Source organism: Indicator indicator, chromosome 2 (assembly GCF_027791375.1).
Source record: "Indicator indicator isolate 239-I01 chromosome 2, UM_Iind_1.1, whole genome shotgun sequence".
In the NCBI taxonomy this organism is placed as follows: domain Eukaryota; kingdom Metazoa; phylum Chordata; class Aves; order Piciformes; family Indicatoridae; genus Indicator; species Indicator indicator.
The window spans coordinates 57,598,009-57,620,575 of NC_072011.1; the positions used below are offsets into that span (position 1 = coordinate 57,598,009).

A 22,567-nucleotide genomic window follows, 5' to 3' on the forward strand; every position below is an offset into this window, starting at 1 on the left:
AATCCTCAGTACATTTTCTGGTCCCCTCTCACCTGCACCATATTCAGATTCACAGACTGCATTGGATTGGAAGGGAGCCTCAAAGGTCATCCTGCCCAACCCCCCTGCAGTGAGCAGGGACACCTCCAACTAGATCAGGCTGCGCAGGGTTTTATCAAGTCTGATATTGAATGTCTCCAGGCCTCAAGCAATATCCCTGGGGAACCTGTCCCAGTATTTCACCACTCTCACTGTGAAGAGCTTTCTCCTTATGTCCAACCTAAATCTAGCCTGCTCCAGTTTACAACCACTGTCCCTCATCCTGTCACTACAAGTCCTTCTAAACTGTCCCTCCACAGCCTTCCATAGGTCCCCTTCAGGTACTGGAAGGCCCCTGTAAGGTCTCCCCAGAGCATTCTCTTGTCCAGACTGGACAATCCCAACTCTCTCAGCCTTGTCCTTATAGTGTAGGTGCTCCAGCCCTGTGATCATCTTTGTGGCACCCATTCCAGCAGGTCAGTGTCCTTCTTGCATTATGTGCCCCAGAACTGAATACAGTACTGCAGGTGAGGTCTCACCAGAGCACAGCAAAGTGGCAGAATCACCTCTCTTGATCTGCTGGCCACAATTCCTTTGATGCAGCCCAGGATGACACAGGCCTTCTAGGCTGCAAGTGCACACTGCTGGCTCATGTCCAGCTTCTCATCCACCAGTATCCCCAATGTCCTTTTCTGCAGGGCTGCTCTCATCATCCTGTTATTTCTTATCTTGTACAAAATGTTTAAGATTTGGGGGAAAATAATTGTCTCTTTATTGAATATTTTCAGCTAGCAGGAAAGAAATCATGAATTTTTTTATAGCAAAATCACTCCCTTTATTCAGAAGCTCAACATCATCCCACAAGGTACCATCCCCAAGTAAAGCTTAATAAACACTAACCTAGAGTTGCTAATACTTACTCCAGCCTAACTGAAGAGTCAGATGATTCTCTGTCAAACAGCCAACGGAAAAAGAAATCAAGGCTGAAAGAAAGATGGTTAATGTCATTATTCAGTCCCCAACCACTCAGTATTGTGTAAGATTTCTTCTCTTTTTAAAGTAGTTCAGGTCAAGATAGTGGTCAGAGAATTTAATCAAACAACCTGAACACTATTTTAGCTTTATTACTGTCACTGATAGTTAGAAGTAAGGGGGGGGGGGGGAGAGATACAGAAACAAACAAAACAGAATATGTACTTCATGCTAAAGTTTTAATGATTCATGTTTAGCAGTTATTATATAAATAGGACAAATACCTGGTACCCAGTTAGCTAGGGAAGCAGTTAAATACTGTAAAGGTGGAAAGACAAGGACAACTGTAACTGAAGTATAAGACACAGTCAGGAAACAGGGTTCTTGGCTACAATGGTGAGTATGGGCAACTTTCTTGGTCTTACAAGGGCTTAAAATGTCTTTGCTAAAAGGAAAGTCAGCCTTTGGAAACTTTAAGGGCTATGAGGTCCTCAGAGGAGAGGTGAACATTGAAATCTAATGTGCAATGGTAATACTGCCATACACACTGAAGGAAGTGGGGGTGTATCAACTGTACTTCAGCTAGCAACCAGGTAACAGAAGTAAGTTGTCTCATAGGATAACTCAAACATTACTCTGTTAGAAGTAATGAGGAAATTTTCTTTACCTGGTCAGACCAAGGGAGGGCAGAATCAATACCATGAAGATCAAAAATATGTAGACTTTATGCATCATTATTCTGTTCTCTGCAGATCTACCAACATAAAAATTCACTGAGTGAGAAATCCATACAAAAGACTTTGACAAATGAAGCATCTAGCCCAGAGAATGCCAGCACCCATCAGACTTCCAGCTTCCTCTACTGTATCCCTTTGCTACAAGACACTCACAAAACAACTGTCTTTGAGATGTTTACTGATTTGGACCAAGGAGGCTCTCAGGACCTTCCTGGGCAAAGAAAGTATCTTGGAACATTAATCCTGCATGAACATATCTGGATGAGCACCACTACAAATCCCCCTGAACAAGGGGATGTGCAACAGGAGAGGCTTGTCTCTCATCCAGTGATAGTCCCATCTCACAAGAACTTGTAAACAAACAACTCTTCAAGCATCAGGCCAAGAGAGATTAGGCAGGTAAAAGGGCACTGCTGCCAAGAAACCAGACACTTAAACAAGCTACTCAGTTGTCCTTGCCAAGTGTCAAGTCTTTGGAAACAACATGACACTACTAATACTATATCCCTGCTACAGTAGCAGGGATATCTATCTAGTGACATGCTGTCCTCAAAACAGTGCAGTGATTTCTATAAACAATTCTGAATCCTAAAGGTGGTACCTGATCGGAATTGAAAGCTACAAAGGTTTTATTATAGTATCAGGTTAGCCCTTGGCACGGGGAGACAGATCAGTAGAACTATGCTGAGACCTGAAATCAGATCTGTGACCATTAGTGACTTTAGGAAACTATTTCAAGCTGATTGAGAAGGGCTCAATGTTTATGTGCTCAGTGTAACTACTGAAAGAAAAAAACAAAACAAAACACAAAGTTGTTGATGAAAAGCATACAACTTTGATAAATAACAGTAGATTCTGAGCATGATGTCTTACAAGGGACAGTATCAAAAATTTAAAAGTCAAAAAAATTGACCTTAGAATATAAAAATAAACAAAATTGGCTGCAAGCATTAGGGAAAAAGACTGAGTGGAGCTGGGATTTGGTATGTAGTAGAATCAGGACTGTTTCAGTTGGAAAAGACCTCTAAGATCATCAAGTCCATCAACCCAACACCACTATGTCCTAAAGTGCCCTGTCCACACATTTCTTGAGCACCTCCATGGATGGTGACTCCACCACCTCCTTGGGAAGCCTGTTCCAATGCCTGACCACTCTTGTATCAAAGAAATTCTTTTTAATATCCAACCTAAACCTCCCCTGGCACAAGTTCAGGCCACTTCCTCTCATTCTATCACCTGGCAGCTGGGAGGAGAGACAACCCCCAACTCACTCCAACCTCCTTTCAGGGAGTTGTAGATAGCAATAAGGTCTGCCCTGAGCCTCCTCTTCCACAGGCTAAACAACCCCAGTTCCCTCAGCTGCTCCTCACAACACCTGTTCCCCAGAGCCTTCACCAGCTTTGTTGACCTTCTCTGGACACACGCCAGCAGCTCGATGTCTTTCTGGGAGTGAGGGACCCAAAAGTGAACACAGTATCTCAGGTGTGGCCTCAGTTGTATCTGAAAACCTTCCATGAACCTATCTGCTGGGCCTTGGTCCAGTAGGGCTTCTCAAATCGCCACTAACAGTATCCAACAGCAACAGAGTTGTGCACCAAGAGTTATATCCAGCCCATTTTTTTCCAGGCAAAACAACAAAAAGCTGTATGTCCTTTTTATAAGCTGCATGCCAGTAATTGAAGGACTTTTTGCTGAAGTGGGATTCTGGGGTTCAGTGGTGTTCTCAGCCTGAAGAGGATCCAAGCTCATAACTCCTATCTTCCTAGGGAGCGAGTCAGTTACGGAATCAGAGGCATTTCCCATGCTCCTGTGGAAGCTACACCCCTGAGCTTGCTTACACATTTTTTTCCTGGGCTAAACACAGAATCTGGTAAGAAGCAGGGGAGAAACATAAGGGAATTGTGAGGTTAGCTTACACTTGCTACTTTGCTTACAAATTACCTACAATCCAAACTGTTGGTTGTAACATTAGAAGAAATGAGAGCATGACATTCCCTGCTACAAGAGGTCTGCAGATTTAAGAGATCCATGGAAGATAAGCCCTTTCTCCATTTATTTTAGTAATTCAGCTGATAGGGCCAAATCAGAGGAAAATCTTGCTTACTTTGTCCAGTGGCACTCCAGCAAAGTTGAGTAATAGACAATTGTTGGTAGCAAAGCTGAGAAGGACCAAAGCAAGAGCGTTGGGAAAAACTGACTGACAATGGGATTCTAGTGGAGGAAAGAAAGTAAGAATAATTATTAAAAATATGTTAATGCAGTTGTGGTAGAACAGAGGCTGCAACATGTTCCTTTTTGTACATTACAGCAGTTTGGATTGTGGAAATTACTCCTTTTAAGACTGTATCTGAACATAAGCGCTCAGTACCAGTGTGCAAAACAAAAACGTAAGAGTAGAACTGGGGATTAAGTTCCATGCAAATGAAGTTCCATAAGCAGACTTCATGTAGTTTACAGTAGCTTGTGGAAAATGAACAGTTTGAAAGAGACTTTAGCAGCAGTAAGATTATGACCAGATATGCAAGCTAACCTGTTTTGAACCCAAGAAGCAAAGTAAAACCATAGCATTTTACTTTAGAGTTTAAAAATCTGAATTCCCTCCTTCTCATCACAAAAATCAAACCAGAAGTTGGGACTTCAAATTCCATTCTTAGCAAAGGTTTTTAATGACAAAACTTAGAACTACATAAATTTGGATGGCTTTTTTTTTTTTGTACAAAGAAATATAACATTTACAATAATATAAAATTTCAAATTCAATTATTTTAGCCTACTACAATCAGGGAACAAAAGAAGACTTGAGTCTGGACATATTTATGTAAAACAATCTTGAGAATCTCAGCTTAGCTTGTAGACATTGTTTCATTGTCACCTATTAGTTTATCAACATTTTGACCTGATCCACAGCTACATCCAATCATATGGTAATACTCACATTAAGGTAGTGAATAGGTTTGGTGACATTGAACTTGTCCATGGTTGAGATGATTATGGAAGGAGTAGTAAGAAAAAACAGCACAATAAAAAGAAGTAAATTAATGCAAGCCCATCTAAACCACCATTTCAGTCCATGCACTGAAAGATTTTTCCTGGGGAAAAAAAAAAAAAAAAAAGGAAAAAATGAGACACAAAAATAAGCAGTAAGCATTTGCTGTTAAAAACTATAAACTGTCAAGTAACAGGTGGCACTGCTTTTTCTGAATTGAGCTTTCATATCGAAGTTATATAACAAAGCTTCATATATAACAAAGTTTCAGTCAACTCAGGAAAAAAAAGAAAACTGCATCCTTTCTTGAATGGTAACAAATTGCACTTGCAGAATAAGATAACACAAACACAACATCTAATGTAGTTAAAGGTTGGGATGTAACACTCCCACTGTTTAATAATAGGGAAGTATTAAAAACCAAGAACTAGGAGAGAAAAAAGATAAAATTTCTGCAAGAAGAATAGCTATCAAAGACAGAATTTACCAAGAAACTCTGATTTGGAAAAGAAAAAAAAAGGGAGTGTTTAAAAAACCATGCATCCATTCCTACCATGTTAAAACCTACAGGTAAGACCTACAGGTCTTACATGAGTCAGGTTCTTTAATGTCTGAAATGGGTCTCCGAAGGGCCAGAATGATTTGAACCCCAGCCAAAGCCAAGTATTTAGAACAGACAAAACAAGGATACAGAGGCTCAGTAACATCCCCACTTAGGACAACTCTTTTTGTAAACCCAGGTAAGTAATTTGACAAATCCCCACGGCTCCTCTTCTTCAAGGGAAGGAAAAGAAAAGAAAACAAACAGGAAAAAACCCACCAAACTCAACAAAACACCATCTTCCCCTCTTCGAGATGCTTGGAAAAGCTTTGAAGTGTTTCAGCCCACTGAGTCTCAATGATTACTTCCTGTGCCCCTAAGACAGTGCTTGAAGAAAGGAAGAGGCAGTGAAGCACACACACACACAGGAATCTTTTCATGAAAAAGGCAGATTAAACTGACCCCACTCAAAGTAGCTTGCAAGAGATTTTTAATTCATGTCTCAAAATAACACAGCTGCAAAAGACACAGCTAAGAATTAGGGTTGTTTGCTTTGTGGTTAGAGATTCTGTACTTCATTCTCAACTGCAGTTCTAGAGAAAACCTCTCAGTTATCAGAAACAAATGGCATAATCACATTAGAAGTAATTTTCTATTACAATCATTAAGGGGAAAAAAAGGTATTAAAAAAAAAGAGAGAAGGAAAAAGAAATGTTACATGCAGCTAAAATACAGCAAGTCGTGCATACTTGGGTCTCACTTGCAGTCTGGTTTGGGCAATGGAAATATCACAACAAATTTACTGTTTTAGGAACAAGGGATTATAGTGACCCAACCCCAAGCTATTTGCAAAGCAACTGGAAAATGTTTAGTCATTTTTAGCCTGAAAGCACGACAGAAGGAAGCACATGAACAGTTTAATTTAATTTAAAAAAAAAAAAAATCTCTTTTTTGACACTCTTTTATCAGTGGTGGGTCATGTCTGGGAAATTTACTGGGTCAAGAGAAAGAATTTAGAAGACAGTCCATAGCTCACAAAGTGGATCAAGTTATGCTTGTGCTGGCAATTCAAAAAAGTGTATTTGGAGAATACTCAGCACTCTCATCAAGTTGCTTTCCTCAGATCTCAACAGCAGAAAAACATTAACCTCAAAAAATGGAAATACTGATGCACGGGCATTAATAACCCGAGTTTAACTTTTTTCAGTTAACTGAAACTGTAGGTATCAGAATTCTGGGGCTGTTCAGCCTGGATAAAAGAAGGCACCAGGGAGACCTTATAGAGGTCTTCCAGTACCTGAAGGGTAGAGAAAGCTGGGGAGGGACCTACGGACTTTTGACAAGAGCTTATAGCGATAGCATGAGGGGGAATGCATTTGAGCTGGAAGAGGGGAGATTTAAACTGGATATTGGGAAGAAATTCTTTACAGTGAGGGTGGTGAGACACTGGAACAGGTTGCCCAGGGAAGTTGTGGATGCTGCCTCCCTGGAGGTGTCCAAGATCAGGCTGGATGTGGCCTTCAACAACCTGGTCTAGTATAAACTGTCCCTGCCCATGGCAGGGGAGTTGTAACTAATGATCTCTAAGGTCCCTTCCAAACCAAACCATTCTATGAACTCTGGGATGCAAAATGGTCATTGGCTTCTAAGAGACCTCCCCAAGGCCAGTGAAGAACAGCAGCAATGGAAAGAAAGATGTGATCAACCACATCCAAACACTACATAAAGCCTTTGTTTGGAATTAAACAAAACACACTTTGCTCCCTTCTCCTGCCTCCATTCTAAACCTACATAAATAAATAAATGGATGTAGGACAGGAATCTTACCAGCAAATATTCTCAGGATAAGGAGCATAGGTAACCTCCCAGTTTGATACACACAGCTCCCTGCTGTAGGACGATGGCTGAGGTTCCCCTTTACACTTAATACTCTGACACTTGCAGGCATTGAAATCCTTAAGGATACTGTAAGGAAGAAAGAGGAGGATTTCTGCAAACTTTTACACCTGAAAATGTTGCACATGGAGTGAGAAAAGAATGGGAATAGTGATAAAGGTTTTTTTGCCTTTAATAACTGGAGATCAAGACAGCGCTTAAATAACAATGGAACATTATGTTATGCATGTAATGATCATCACCAACAATTACTGACACAGATCTTGGAGACTTGACAAAGTTGGAAACAAAAAGTCTTGGTTTCAACTGTTCAGTGCTTCCACCAACATGAACAAACAGCAGTGACTCATAAAAAAAGTAATAACAAATAAATTTTTTTAAAAATTAAAATTAAAAAATATTCAAAACCTGAGAGCAATGGAAAACATAAAAATAAAGACAGACAGTTCCTCAAACACCTCTTGATGTAGTTGCTTTGATTTGAAAACAATTGCAGACTAAAGGCTGGGTCTTGCACTCTCATTACAATAGTACCAAAACTTGCCAATTTTACCTTGAGTAATTCAGAATTTTTCTTTTTAGCATGTTGATGTTCTCACAATTCAAAACATTACCCTTTTCTTCCACCCCCTCCTATACTAATCACAATATTTAATATCTTCTAATATTGTGAGTAGACTGACAATCATTTTGGGTTTTTTTCAATAAAATTTAAAGACACCCATAATAAATGATTTCTAATATTTCTCACAACACAACAAGAGAAGTGCTGGGCATATATTCAGAGACAGAACTTGTAAAAGAAGCTGCACTCCAGATAAGCTCTATTACACTAGCATGGAAAGAACATTATATATATATATATATATATATATACCCACTATATATATATAGTGGGTTGGAACACCCCTGCACCAAGGACAGGCTGAGGGAGCTGGGGTTGTTCAGCCTGGAGAAGAAAAGGCTCTGCAAGACCTAACAGCAACCTTCCAGTACCTGAAAGGGGCCTACAAGAAGGATGGAGAGAGACTGTTTACAAAGGCATGCAGTGATAGGACAAGGGAAAATTGTTTCAAACTAGAGAAGAGTAGATTTAGACTGGATGTTAGGAACAAGTTCTTTACCATGAGGGTAGTGGAACACTGGAACAGGTTGCCCAGGAAGGTATTTAAGGCCCCATCCCTGGAGATATTCAAGGTGAGGCTTGACAGGGCTCTGGGCAACCTGATCTAGTTGAGGATGCCCCTGCTGACTGCAGAGGGGGTTGGGGGCTTCCAACCCAGACCTCTGTGATACTTGAACAGATAGATTTTAAAATTCCTGAACATGCTCAGTTTTACTGTTAAAGATAACAAACCACACACAAAAACAAGCCCCAAACCCAAGAGATTTGCCTTACCAGAATACAAGTAGTGACGTTAAATTGCCAGCATCTTGCAGCAACATGTATTTAAGAAAGTTAATGTAAATATTTTGCCAGTTTATTCAAAAAACAAAAAAATACATACAGAGCAAGCCCATCATTGCCCAAGCTTCTACAATCATCTGACTGCAAGAACCTCAGTCCTGGCTCTCTGTTTCTCTCATTCTATTTCAGGGCTCCTACTAAGGGTAGCAAAACGATTTCCAATTTAATTGCAGCCTCAGCTTCACATGTAATCTACTTTTCCATAGAATGGAGTCCACCACATCAACTCCTAGCTAAATAAACTAAAATCTTTTCAGGTCTTGATAATTCAGTTCACAGATGCTTGTAGTGCAACTCAGAATATGCCCAATGAGATATTATCCCATCAAAATTGTCTATGATAAACAAGCTCCTAGAGAAGGAACTTCAGTGCTTATTTCTTGTTTCAGTTTCACATCTTAAATGTCGTTTCCTGCTCTAGATTCTCTAAATATGGTGTGTAACTTTACAGAATTAGGAGGGGGACAGATTTCACCACACCATCACTACTCAGTTGAAGAGCAGCAAGCAAAACTTTCTCCAGCATCTGAGTACCTTGCAAGGAATTCTATACCCTGGACTCCCTTGAAAAAAAGATCTGAAAGACTGCTCTCTAACATGACTTGAAAGTCAAAAGAATGCAGACAATTTAAGTCTGAGAGGCTATGAAGAATAAAAAAGGCATGATGTGTTATTTTAGTAATACAAATATTATCCTGCTTCCTTTTACCCACTCTGTGTGAGTACAAAACACTCACACAGTGCCAAAAGAAAATGAGAGGCCACATGCCTCTTTCCTACAAATGACTGAGTGAAAAGGACTGAACAACTTCTGATTATTAAGCCTACACATACATCTTTAATAGCAGGTTAACAGAGATACATAATGTATGTGCTGGAGTGAGTGGAGAGGAGGGCTACCAAAGCTGATCAGAGGGCTGGAGCGTCTCCCCTATGGAGACAGGCTGTGAGAGCTGGGGCTGTTCAGCCTGGAGAAGAGAAAGCTGTGGGGGAGACCTTATAGCAGCCTTCCAGTACCTGAAGGGGGCCTACAACAAAGCTGGGGAGGGACTTTTTACAAGGGCTTGTGGTGATAGGACAAAGGTTAAAGGCTTTAGACTGAAAGAGGGTAGATTTAGATTAGATGGAAGGAAGAAGTTCTTCACCATGGGATGGTGAAATACTGGAACAGGTTGCACAGAGTGATTGTGGATGCCCTCTCCCTGGAAAACCAAGCTGGATGGGGCTTTGAGCTATCTGGTCATGTGAAAGGTATCCCTGTCCAAGGCAGTGGAGTTGGAACTAGATGATCTTTAAGATCTCTTCCAACCCAAATCATCCTATGATTTTATGATTGATGACCTATGTCCAGGTCACTGGTAGAGTCATTGACTCTCCTTTGTAGAGATGACTTAGTGTCATTTGCATCCCCTCTGATAGTTTGGTAATTGGACCATTTCCACATTAGAAAATCAGTAACTCTTCTCCAAGAGCCAATTAGTCTGACCTGCCATTAACCTACACTGATGAACTGGATCCCACACAGAATAGAAGGGCTCCTCATCCCAATAAACGTTCCGAGCCATTCAAGTCTTAGATATTCTCTTCACTCAAAGCATAAAGGATAAATGCACATTTAAGGGAAAACTTACCAGAAAGCAAAGCAGATCAAATCCAGGGATGGTTTAGAAGAAGAAAGGAAGAAGAACCACCATAAGCAAACAAATGACACAAACAGGAGACCAGTTGTACTATTACAGTTAGAAGATAACAAACGAGATAGCAGATGAAACTTACTAGGTTGCCATGGATTTCTCTTGAAATGTTACAAAAGCCATTCCCAGTGGGTTATGAAGAACAGCTTGTTCCTCTTTTGAATACTCTTCCATCAGTTCATTTCTAACTTTGGTATAATAATCTACAGCATCCTCCTGTTGGGAAATTGATGACTGTTACATCCAAGTACCAGATGGCTAATATCTTCATTACAGTACAGCTTAGACAAGTCTCTCTTCCTCATACTACGTCCACATATTACAGATTACATCACAATGAGATGACAAACAGCCAGGAAGCTTTTCCTGTACTTCAATTTTTACACTAAGATTGCATTTCCAAAGTTTTGAGGAATTCCTTCTCTGTATAGCAAAAGAACACAAAGGATGAGCTACCTGCAACAAGCGAACAAAGAATTTCTGAAGCTTAACAAGATGCCACCCCCAAATTATTCTTTCCTAATCTGCCTAGGCATAACTAAAGGCAAACACAATCTCTTACCCTTTCACATCCTCTGATTTCACAACAGCAGAATTGTCCACATGGCTTAGGATTGATCTGGACTCGCTTGCCATACTTCTGATGCAAGTGTTCATAGTAAGTCAGGCTTTTTTCTGCTTGTTTTCTGGACAGAAAAGTACATCCATAACATTTTGCAAGAAAACAGTATCAACATCATGCTTAAGAAGAATACAAATATCAAGAAAAAAAAAGTCAAAGATATTCATACACCTTGGGTTTGGATACTCAGAATACTTTATTTTTAAGTCTGTAAATTGCTTTATACAGCCTACACTTGTAGTGAGGTTCCAGGGAAAACTGCAATGCCCAGCTCCTGTGACTAGCACATTCAGCCAAAGCAGCAGGGTCCAATAGTTGGATTTTCCACTTGGCACTGCCTGACAATACTCAAATAAATACATACATACATAACTAGCAAGCCAAAGCTTATTTTAGGCAACACACAACATATCACAGCTACCAGAAACAGGTTGAACTCCACAATTCACCTTAAACTATAGCTGAATCAAAATTAAGTCCAGACCAGAACTTTAAAGAGCAGAATTCACCTCTACGATGTGCAAGCTTAGTGCTAATGGTGTCTGTCAGTCAAGGACTGGCAAAGAACTCAGGAAATTATGCTGAATTTGGATAGGTTGCAAAAACAAATACCTTTTTTTGAAAAGATGGATAAGCTTGGCTACATCATAACACAGCTGGACCTCCAGCACCGTGCAGGTTGGGTAGGCAGCACTGAAAAGGAATGAGAACAGTAAGAACACAAAGTACAAATCACAGAATCAGAGAATGTTAGGGGCTGGAAGGGACCTCCAGAGATCATCCATTCCAACCCTCCTGCCAGAGCAAGATCACCTGTACCAGATCACACAGGAATGCATCCAGGCAGGTCTTGAATATCTCTAGAGAGGGAGACTCCACAACCCCCCTGGGCAGCCTGTTCCAGTGTTCTGTCACCCTCACAGTGAAAAAACGTTTCCTCATGTTCACATGGAACTTCCTATGCCTCAACTTCCACCCACTGCCCTTTATCCTGTCACTGGGCATCACCAAGAAGAGCCTAACTTCATCCTCTTGGCACTCACCCTTTACATATTTATAAACATGAATGAGGTCACCCCTTAGTCTCCTCTTCTCCAAGCAAAAGAGCCTCAGCTCCCTCAGTGTCTCCTCATAAGGAAGATGTTCCACTCCCTTAATCATTTTTGTGGCTCTGTGCTGGACTCTTTCAAGCAGTTCCCTGAGGTCCTTCTTGAAGTGAAGGGCACAGAGCTGGACACAATATTCCAGATGCAGCCTCACCAGGGCAGAGTAGAGAGGGAGGAGAACCTCTCTCAACCTACTAACCACAGCCATTCTAATACACCCCAGAATGGCATTGACCTTCTTGGCCACAAGAGCACATAGCATCACCAATGTCTAACTGACATCTCAATCACTCAATTCCTTTCTCAACTAAGTACCACAGGGTGGAGACTTCCAATTGCTGAAAGCTTCTTGGAGATGAGATGTGCAGCATTATTCCCAAGTAAAGGCCACATGGGAGCATGAATGGAAAGTGTAGATACATAGCCATGTCCTTAGATTCTATTTTTAAGATCCACTGGCTAACTTCACTGAAATATAGTCCCTTCTGAATTCTGACTAAGGAATGAAATATGCTTTTAGAAGAGAGATGCTGTAACAGTAATCTTAAACAGTGCAAAAATGGGGGAAAAAAAAAAAAAGATGCTTGTGCAGGTACAACTACCAGGACAATTTTAAATCTCTTGTTCCTCATGATACTACTCAAGCACAGAACTTACGTGAAATGGTTTTGTATTGTCTCTTCTTTTGCATTTTTCGGAAGGCCAGTTATAAATAAGGTGCATTTAACCTGCAAGAGAAAAAGCAACTTCAATTTTGAGAAATCACATCACAAGAGGGAAAACAAAAATATGAGGAAGACAGAAATACAGCACAAGTAGCTATGTTGTACAGGGGCAAAAAAGGTAAGAAATTTGGATTTTGATGGGAGCCACATCTATTCAAGATATAGCACCAACTCCACCTTCTACATTGCTAATAGGTTACAGAAAAATTTCACAAATCCTTCCCCAACCCCTTCCCCACCATCCATTTTCACAATTCCCTCAGTGGAGCTTTGCTTTCAGTGAATTCCTTCACACTTATGTCACATTCTAGCAAGCAGGACGCATCTTAGCGATTTGCAAACATGCTGTATGACTTTTTCCCCCACCCCAATACAGAAACTTACTATGTTTTCTTCTCTATACGTGACATACTTCATGTGATGCCTCATGAAGACAACAGTCAGAATCAGGTAAACAACAGCAAAAACTGTGTGCAGCCACAGGAGGTTATTGCTGTCGGACAAAACATTATGAATATGAGAAATATGAAGTAGCTGTGATCAAAATGCAAAGAGATCAGAACTTCTCACTGACCATGAACCAAGAAAAGAAGGTAGTTACTGATAGTCATGTCTAAACAGATGCCCTGGACAGTCATTAGGGCTACCTGCTTCTCAGTAAGTTCTATGAGTAACAGACCTACAAAGAACACAGATATTCTGACACAGATATTTTTAGGAAGCATTTGGCTTGTGCCTTGTCATTCAGATGACCAATAGCACACACCCATATATTTTCCCAAATGTTTTTTTATTTGCCTTAGCAACTACTATGCTGAGTGCATAATTGAACTGTGCTTCAACACAATCCTTATTCAAAAGAGCCTAATACAGGGAGTAAATTCTGCTTCCCTGATAGCTGCTTCCTCAAAGCTCACAGAAGTTCTGTTCTGTGGACAATTCTTCAGTTTTGTGAAGAGCATTAATAACACTACACAGTAATTACAATTAACCTAAAATACAAGAACGTATTATACACCTTAAAAAGTCAAAATAACCAACCAAAAAAAAAAACTCCATTAGTTGCTAGGATCCACAATGTGGTTAAAAAAAAAAAAACAAAGTGTGCTGGCAGAAACTCTTATTTGACATAGTACCGTAGCTAGATGTAGACTGATTAAGTAATAAATCAGGAAAGAATGTACAGCTCTGTATCTCAACTATTTCACAGATAGTTTTTAAAACACAGAAGTAATTTTAATCATGATCCTGGATGGAAGAGATACACACACATCAATCTGATGTAAGAGAATTTAAATCATCTGAGTTACACATTGTAGTAAAACTGCCAGCTCTATTTTCTTACTGAAGTATGGTTTCTTTTAAGGTGGAACTTTCTGAAAATAATATCACTAGATGTGCAGTCATTAGCCAAGAGAAACATGTGGTGTAAGAAGTAAGAGCTGAGAGTAAAAGCCAAGTCTCCAGATTTCTTATCATCACTGTAACTGCATAGCCTGAAGCAGAACATATCCCAGTTTCAGTTGAAGCAGCATGAATAAGTAATTCCTACCCCATGAGTCGTGCTGCAAGAAGCAATTCACATGTTTAGGGATAGAGCAGGAGATAGGCATAAGCACTGAAGTAGTCTGCAAGATTTACTTACCCAGTTTGTAAGTTTACTATAGTTGTTCTTCCAAAACTATAGGGATCTTTATCTAAGAACAAAAACCAAGTAGCTTAATTAATTGGTGTAACATTCACACTCAAACTATCTGCAAATCAGCTTTTAATCTATTTTTTTGTTAAATGTTGATATACGTTTTAATGTTGAGCATCTTCATTACTAAAAAGATTTGTTAGGGTAACAAATGCTGGATGCACTGTATTGCATTTTAAAGTTGTGGAAAAAAAACCCCAACAAACTAGGATCGTATCACATTCAACCCATCAAGAGAAATATTTATATTTTTTTAATTTTTAAAATCTGAATACTAGATCTTGGCAGCAGATCCCTTTCTCTCCCCTAAACTCTTTCACATCCACTAACAACATTGTTTAGAAATTTGAACATATTTCTTTCACATTTTTATTCCATCACTGATTTGTTATCTCAGGCTTTTTTTTTTAAACTGCATTAATTCAGTGTTGACAAAACAGTACTGATAACTTTACTGAGGTCAAAAATGAGAAAGGTTCCATGACACTGTTTCTCTAGACTGTCAAGCACTTTAAAAGCTGATAATGTGAGTGAAAATTGAGTGCATGTTCACAAAGGAAAAAGAGCTCTGGGCATCTGGGAAGCTAAACAATCTTCTAGCATTGATGGTTAAACCACATTACATGTCACCAGAGCAGAAAGAACTACAAACGTACTAAATCAACAGATGGTGGAAGGGGAGGAAAAAGGGGAGAGACACTAAAACTTTGTTTTTCAGCTGTATTTCCTAGCATCACAAAGATTAATTAACAAAAGTTAAAGCAGAAGCTGTATTCTCCTGCTTTAAAAGGCCAACCATAGTCTTGCCATTTGAATTCACAGAGAGCATCTATTGGTACCCAAGGTATTAAAACTTTTATCAGACTGTAGCTAGAGGACAGTGGACACAAATTGATGCATGTTACAAAATCCATTTTGCTATGAACATAGAGGGAGTAACTAGATCAGAAGAGGGAACTACACTAAGTTCTCTGAAAGCACTAGTATCTCTCTCTCTACTTTACAAAGGAGGTAAAGACAAGTGACTAGGGCACCATCTGCATTGGATTTGATTCTGTAGAACTAGGGATGCTGGCTGAGAACAGAGAGATGGAAAGCAAGAAAGGAGAAGTGACTGAAGTGATAAAGGGGCCTTAGATTTAACAAAAAAAAAAATGGAAAGAAGGAAAAAAGCACATCAATGGGCTTTAAGGAACCAGATAGTAGTACAAACAGATAATTGCTAAGAAAGAGCTCATAAAAGGGAAGTCAGACCAAGAATGGTAGGGGTTGGAAAGGACCTTTGGAGATCATAGAGTTCAACCTCCCTGCCAAAGTAGGATCACCTAGGGCAGGCCACACAGGAAAACCAGCAAACATCAACAGCAAACAATTCTGTAAACATGACGGTGACAATACTGACACAAAGCCAGGTATACAACAGGCTTATAAGGACTCATTATCAAAAATGGAGGAATGTTTAAACAAAATTCAATGAAATTCTGTCCACTGGCAATCTCTTTAGTGATCTGAATGACAGCTGAGAAGATACACTTGAGTGTGAGTTATTAATTGACAGAGGTAGACATCATGCTGCCAGGCAGAATCAGGATAATGGGATGCTGGTTGACAGCTGGCTGATCATGAGCCAGCAACAGGCTCAGGTGGCCAAGAAGTTCAACAGCATCTTGGCCTGGATCAGGAATGGTGTGGCCAGCAGGAGTAGGGAAGTGATAAGGCCCTGTATTCAGAACTGGTGAGGCCACACCTTGAATACTGGGTTCAGTTTCAGGCCCTTCACTACAAGAAAGACATTGAGGTGCTGGAGCATGTCTAGAGAAGAGCAACAAAACTGGTGAAGGGTCTAGAGAACAGGTCTGGTGAGGAGTAGCTCAGGGAACTGGGATTGTTTAGCCTGAAGAAGAGGAGGCTAAGGGGAGACCTCATTGCTCTCTACAATTCCCAGAAAGGATGTTGGAGTGAAGTAGGGGTTGGTCTCCGCTCTTAGAATGACAGGAAATGGCCTGAACTTGTGCCGGGAGAGGTTTAGGTTGGATAAGGAAAAATTCCTTTGCTGAAAAGAGTGGTCAGGCATCGCAACAGGCTACCCAGGGAGGCAGGGGAGTCACCATCCCTGGAGGCGTTCAAGAAACGCATGGCCATGGCTCTTTGGGCCATGGTTTAATGGCCATGGTGGTCTTAGGTTGATGGTTGGACTCGATTATCTTGAAGGTCTTTTCCATCTGAAATAATTTTATGACTGGACCAAAAGAAACATGAAATAATTCTTTGACTAGTCAGCACTGACAGTCTCAATATTTCTCCAGTGTTGAGCTGCAAACCAAGACAGAAGGGAACAATGGGAGACAGTCTAACCAGATTTAAAAAAAGATGACTGATGATTTTATGATCAGACAGATGGAAAACTTCTCATTAATGACTAAATTATCTGGTCTGGTTTATCAAAAAGAGAAAAAAGCACAGACAAATTGAAAAATCTTCAAGCAGTTAAAAGGACATTGCAAAGAGGGAAGAATAGTCAAGTCTCCCCGGTGATCTTAAACTGCAGCAAAAAACAAAACAACGACAAACTTCAGACCAGGCACCAGAAATAGATTTCTCAGCTGTGAAAGCAGTTTCCACTGGCAATCACCACCAATAAAATCATAAGGAGTGCCTAGACAAACAACAGTTAAGAAAACATAGGTCAGATTAATCCTGCCTTCAGCCTTCTAGGTCTACCCACCTCTATCTGCATGTGATCTGCCATCTAATTTCTGATAAGAGCTTTTGCCAGACATCTAAGGAACCCTCTACTTTCTTACAAATGCCAAACAAAACAACATACACATCAGATTAAGAGGGGGGGAAAAAACCCCTAACGTAACAAAGCCCCCAAACCCTACGAAGTTTACCAAAGATCCAGAAAGGTTTTGCAATGATACAAAAGCACAAAATTCTTCTCAGAATACCAAAAAAAAAAAAAAAAAAAAAAAAACAACAACAACAAACAAAACCAAACCCCTCTTACCAAGTAGATCACCTGATAGGTTGACAGGCAATATAACACAGACAGACAAAATGCTGACAGCAATCAGCAAGCAGATGATGTGACGCTGGAAGGCAAGGTAATGGATGGCATCTTCACCACATCTCTCATGGATTTCATCGTCGCTGCACCGTAGACAGAAAAGCACATGGTCAGCCTACTTGGTACCTTTGGGGATTTACAGGATGGTTTTTCAACATACACTGATTTCTCAGTCCACCCAGTGCCCAATCTCATTGGAAGTGTCCCTGCTTACTGCTGGGGGAGTGAACAGGATGACCTTTGAGGGTCCCTTCCAACCCAATGCAATCTATTGCATCTCCATCAAACCTTCCTGGTTTTCAACATGGTTGTGCTCTTTATGCATAAAAAAAAAACCCACCACTTTTGGGACTTAATTTTTTTTTCCCTTGTGCAGTATCACCGTATTAAAATTAACATGAGGGGAATTTAGGATGGAAACAAATAATCTGAAAAGCAACTCTCCAAATTATTTTTTAATCAGCCTAAAAGAGGACAAAGTCATTTGCTGTGACCTCTTTCTTTATGAGAGTCATGAGGTGTTAAGATCACACTGTGACAGCGTTCCCTCATCTCCATTACACCTCCCCTCTCATCTCTATAAAACCTCCCCATGAGGAATATTACAACACAATCACCTTACTCTTATGACACCCAATTAATATAAGGTATTAATAGACTTTGGAATGAATGTTCATCATTTGTTCACTGTCAGCAGGACAGATCATTAAAAGAGGGGTTCTTGGAAAAGGAAGGAACTGAACTAGCAAACATGGAGATAGACAGGCTTGATCCTCACCCCTTTTTTGCTTCAGTGTGCCCAAACTAGGAATTGATTTTTAAATATCATGATTTACTGAGCCACAAAAGATACAAAGAGTGAATATCACATGTCTAACACTCGGTTTCTTGGAAACAATGAGATGAGCTTTTCGTAGTTATTTAGTTCCAGCCCCAACTAAACCACCAGTTCTCCACAGAAATCCTTGCAAGGAAACCCCATTTCCTGCCCAGGCCCCTACTGGCTTCAAACAGGAGAACATCCACACAGTGCTCTTTAAAGGATAAAAGCCTAGAACCTAGTTATTAACTCAGAGTCCATATACGTGCCATAGATTCATTTAGGGTCACACACGGTCCCAAGATCAGGAAGTCCCTGGGCAGTGAACAGAAGGACAACTGTATCCTGAAGAAGTATTCCCACAAGCTGACCTTGTTTTCATATTTTTTCTACCCCACCAGAGGTACCTCCCTAACTATTTTTAATGCAATCCTCTCTTTTAAAAGTGAGCAAAGCAAACCATAGCTTACAATTTGTGTTTCATATACTTACTGCATCCGAAAAGCAGCTGTCATCCACGAACAGAACCCCTATAAATAAAGAGGGAAGTTTTTAAAGCGCTAACATACAAAAAACAATTGTACAGATTAGAGACTCTTAAGAGAAGTGTTGCTATTAAGCCAACCTCTTAGCTACAAAGCTGGCAGTCTGTTACTCTGAAATCATTGTTTAGAAACATACAGAACAATACCTAGCAGTCCACATACTTTTCACAGGGTACTTCATATGTCCTCAAAGGGTTTGTTGTTTTTGTTCTGCTGTTTGGTTGGGTTTGGTTTTGTTTTTTATTGCTTGCATGTTTATTGCTCGGGCGTTTAAATTTATACAATTGTACCCAAAGCCCAGTGAAGAGAAGTCAAGATTGAGATGTCTAAGGATTTTCGTTTATTTGTTTACAGATTTTTTTTTTCAGAGCAATTATTTTTTCCAAAACCGTTTCCAGAGGCTCTCTAATTTCAAGGACAAGATCTATGAGAGCTTAGTATATTAACCAGTTAAATAGTAGCTAGAAAAAACACTGAGATTACATTAACAGAAATGTTTCTTATATAGGGTTACCAATCCTCATGATCTCAGGTGTACAGTTCATATATCTCACTGAATGCTCCAGTATGGTTCAAAAAAGCTTTCTTTCTCCAAAGGCCTCTTCTTCCAAGTGAATAGTATCCAACTAAAAAGACATTTTCTTCACAGAATCCCAGAATGCCAGATTGGAAGGAACCCCAAAGATCATCTGGTCTTTGACAGAGGAGTTGGACTATATCTGGACCCTTAACATTCTGTGATTCTAGGTAATAACATAGCTGAAATGAGATGGCCAGTACCCTGTCAAGTTGAGTCTTAAAACTGTTCAGTGCAGGGGAATCCATTGCTTCCCTTGGGAGATGATTCCAGAGTTTAACTGCTCTCATGGGGAAAAATTTTCTTCTGCAGTCTAATCAGAATCTCCCCAGAAGTAACTTGTACCTATTATCCCTTGTTTTTCCCATGTGATTCCTTGTGAAAAGGGAGTCTCTATCCTCAGGAGACTCCCTTTATGTACTGGTACACAGTAATAAAAGTCTTCCCTAAGCCTGCTCTTCTCAATGCTGAACAAACCCAGTTCTCTCAGCCTTTCCTCACATGACAGGGCTTCCAGTACTCTGATCATTCTCATGGCCCCAACAGCTTCAATGATCAAATTGCTCTAGGGTTTAAAAAAAAAATAATATGAAAACTACACATACAGCAGAGCAATCCCAACCAAACACCACTATTTTTTTTGATGCTCATACAATTATGTATTTATTTGCAAAGCTAAATATTAAACTGATGCATATATAAAATATTAAAACATAGACTGTCACCACTGGACAATTCTCATGTGGTTCATTCTGAAGCTGCAACACAAAATGATTGAGATGTACACATTCAAATAATCCAGAGAGACCATGGAGGGAACCAATTAAAAGTTTGGCCAAAAAGTTATATTCCACTCCAAATCAGTTTAAATATTAAGAGTACATGGCATTATTACTAGTCTCACACTTATATCCCAGTTTCCTCAACTCTGTAAGGAAAAAAATGTACTATAAAGACCAACAAGCTATTATTTGTAATGTGAGCACAGCTTCTTGAACTGTTATTTAAGTACGAATTATTCACTAGTGTTTTTCCCTCCTCCCTCCTTTAAAGTAACATTTAGTCCCTCTCCTAATTGAAAAAAAAGAAAAAAAAAGTTACTTAAAAACAATGACATCAGATACTGGTTTACATGGCAACAGTTTGCCACCGAACAGAAGGAGATAACCTATGGTTCCATAAAAACACAGTAAAGGATACCTATTAATTTTTGCATATAGATGGCCTTCCTGTTTTAATTACTGGTTCACCTGCTTAGGTGGAAAGGCAAATTACAACAGATTCCATTAATTTACAGTTAAAAAAAACCCACAACATATCAAAACTCTAGCATACTTACCCTATCATATTCAGGATCTTCAGGTATTGATGAAGATGTCGACAATCGGTTGTATCTTAATTCACTAAAATACATTAAGGGATGCTTTTAAGTATCTTTAGTAATGGGTGACAGAATTCCACAAATTATTTCAACTTTAACAATTCTGAAGTAACCAAGGGAATCACAGAACTGTCAGGGTTAGAAGGGACCTCAAGGATCATCTAGTTCCAACCCCCCTGCCATGGGCAGGGACACTTTCCACTAATCAGGTTGCCCAGAGCCCCATCCAGCCTGGCCTGAAAAACTTCCAGGGATGAGGCTTCCACCACTTTCCTGGGCAACCTGTTCCAGTGTCTCACCATCCTCATGGGGAAGAACTTCTTCCTAACATATGATCTAAATCTACTCTCCTCTAGCTTGGATCCATTCCTCCTTGTCCCATCACTACCTGACACCCTAAAAGGTCCCTCCCCAGCTTTCTTGTAGGCCCCCTTCAGATACTGGAAGGCCACAATAAGGTCTCCTCAGAGCCTTCTCCTCTCCAGACTGAGCAGCCCCAACTCTCTCAAGCCTGTGTTCATAGGAGAGGTGCTCCACAGAATCTTTTTCACTTAGGAAAGCTGTGGTTTTCACCTTGTAGCATATGCTTAATTACAGAAACTTGTCTATGTCTCATGCTGAAAAGAGAGGACATGTGAGCTCCTGATGGATGCCTAGCAAGAATCAGATCCACAAGGAGCTTCCTATTCAGACACTGCTCACTACAAGACAACACCTTTTCCTTCCACCTTTCTTCCTTCATCTTATAGCCACTACTCAGAATTTCTCTGTGCAATTAGATCTCTTACCTGCAGGGCCACCTCCTCACCTAAATGGAGTTCTGTAGCAAGGCCAGAAACATTTAGTGACTTTGCAGCCCTCAAAAACAGCAGAGCACTTCTTTTCAGTTTGTTGCTAAAGAAATGTTGCAATGGGGATGTGCTCATAATTATAGGACAATACCCTTTAAAATTAAGTGTATTAATAGGTGTATCTATGATAATTTTAACCTAACTGGCTCACAGGTCACAATCCATCAGGGCAATAAATAACTTATGCTCCTACGTGTCTGACTGCTCAAGTACCTATGTGTCCCATGCAGGCCTCTACAGCCCACATGGAAGTGGGCTCTATAGCAGATCATCTTCATTCCTGCTGCCTGAGCTAGCTGGATTAAAGCTGGGGGTTTCTTTCACTACCTACTTTTCACAATTGCACATGGATTACACCCAGACCCACATTTTGAGTTCTCTCCTGCTGCTTAGCTGTGCATTTCCCACAACTTAGTTTAATACCACTAGCACCAGGAAGAGGCTCACTGTTGAAGTTCATGAACAGCTAGCTAGGACACACCAAGATGTCATCTGTAGAAATAATATTTTGTAAAAAAATAACCAAAAGCTTGTTTTCAGTGAAGAATTTCAGAAACCTGCATCAAAACACCTTTTTTTTTTTAAATTTTAAATCCTTCAGAAATACTATGGCATAGGCTGCACAGGGAGCTCTGGGGAAGAAAGCAGGTTTGAGCCAAGATAAGCAAAATAGTTGATATCCTTCTATCACAGAAGCACACTATGAACAACGAGTAGGTATGTAGCATGTTAGCACTCAAGCAGCTGTTTTCTTACCTCCCCTTCCCTAACCCACAACTGCAGAATGAAATTTATAATGATGGTAAACACACAACTTTATTTCTGACACTGCAGAGAGGAACTCCATGAGTGAAATGTT

General features: G+C 40.0%; 1 protein-coding gene across 1 annotated transcript in view; it reads right to left on the reverse strand.

The window, feature by feature from the left end:
• Positions 1-22,567, reverse strand: part of TMEM63A (transmembrane protein 63A) — a 38,845-nt gene that overhangs the window by 13,563 nt on the left and 2,715 nt on the right. Inside the window, exons 3-16 of the mRNA XM_054396032.1 lie at positions 20,816-20,879; positions 18,847-18,884; positions 17,475-17,617; positions 14,411-14,462; positions 13,150-13,258; positions 12,698-12,768; positions 11,547-11,627; positions 10,875-10,998; positions 10,395-10,528; positions 7,082-7,219; positions 4,663-4,816; positions 3,832-3,938; positions 1,658-1,744; positions 939-1,001 (exon numbers count right to left, since the gene is read on the reverse strand). Of these exons, the coding sequence (XP_054252007.1) occupies positions 939-1,001; positions 1,658-1,744; positions 3,832-3,938; positions 4,663-4,816; positions 7,082-7,219; positions 10,395-10,528; positions 10,875-10,998; positions 11,547-11,627; positions 12,698-12,768; positions 13,150-13,258; positions 14,411-14,462; positions 17,475-17,617; positions 18,847-18,884; positions 20,816-20,879 (1,365 nt within the window). The remainder of the gene's footprint in view (positions 1-938; positions 1,002-1,657; positions 1,745-3,831; positions 3,939-4,662; positions 4,817-7,081; positions 7,220-10,394; positions 10,529-10,874; positions 10,999-11,546; positions 11,628-12,697; positions 12,769-13,149; positions 13,259-14,410; positions 14,463-17,474; positions 17,618-18,846; positions 18,885-20,815; positions 20,880-22,567) is intronic.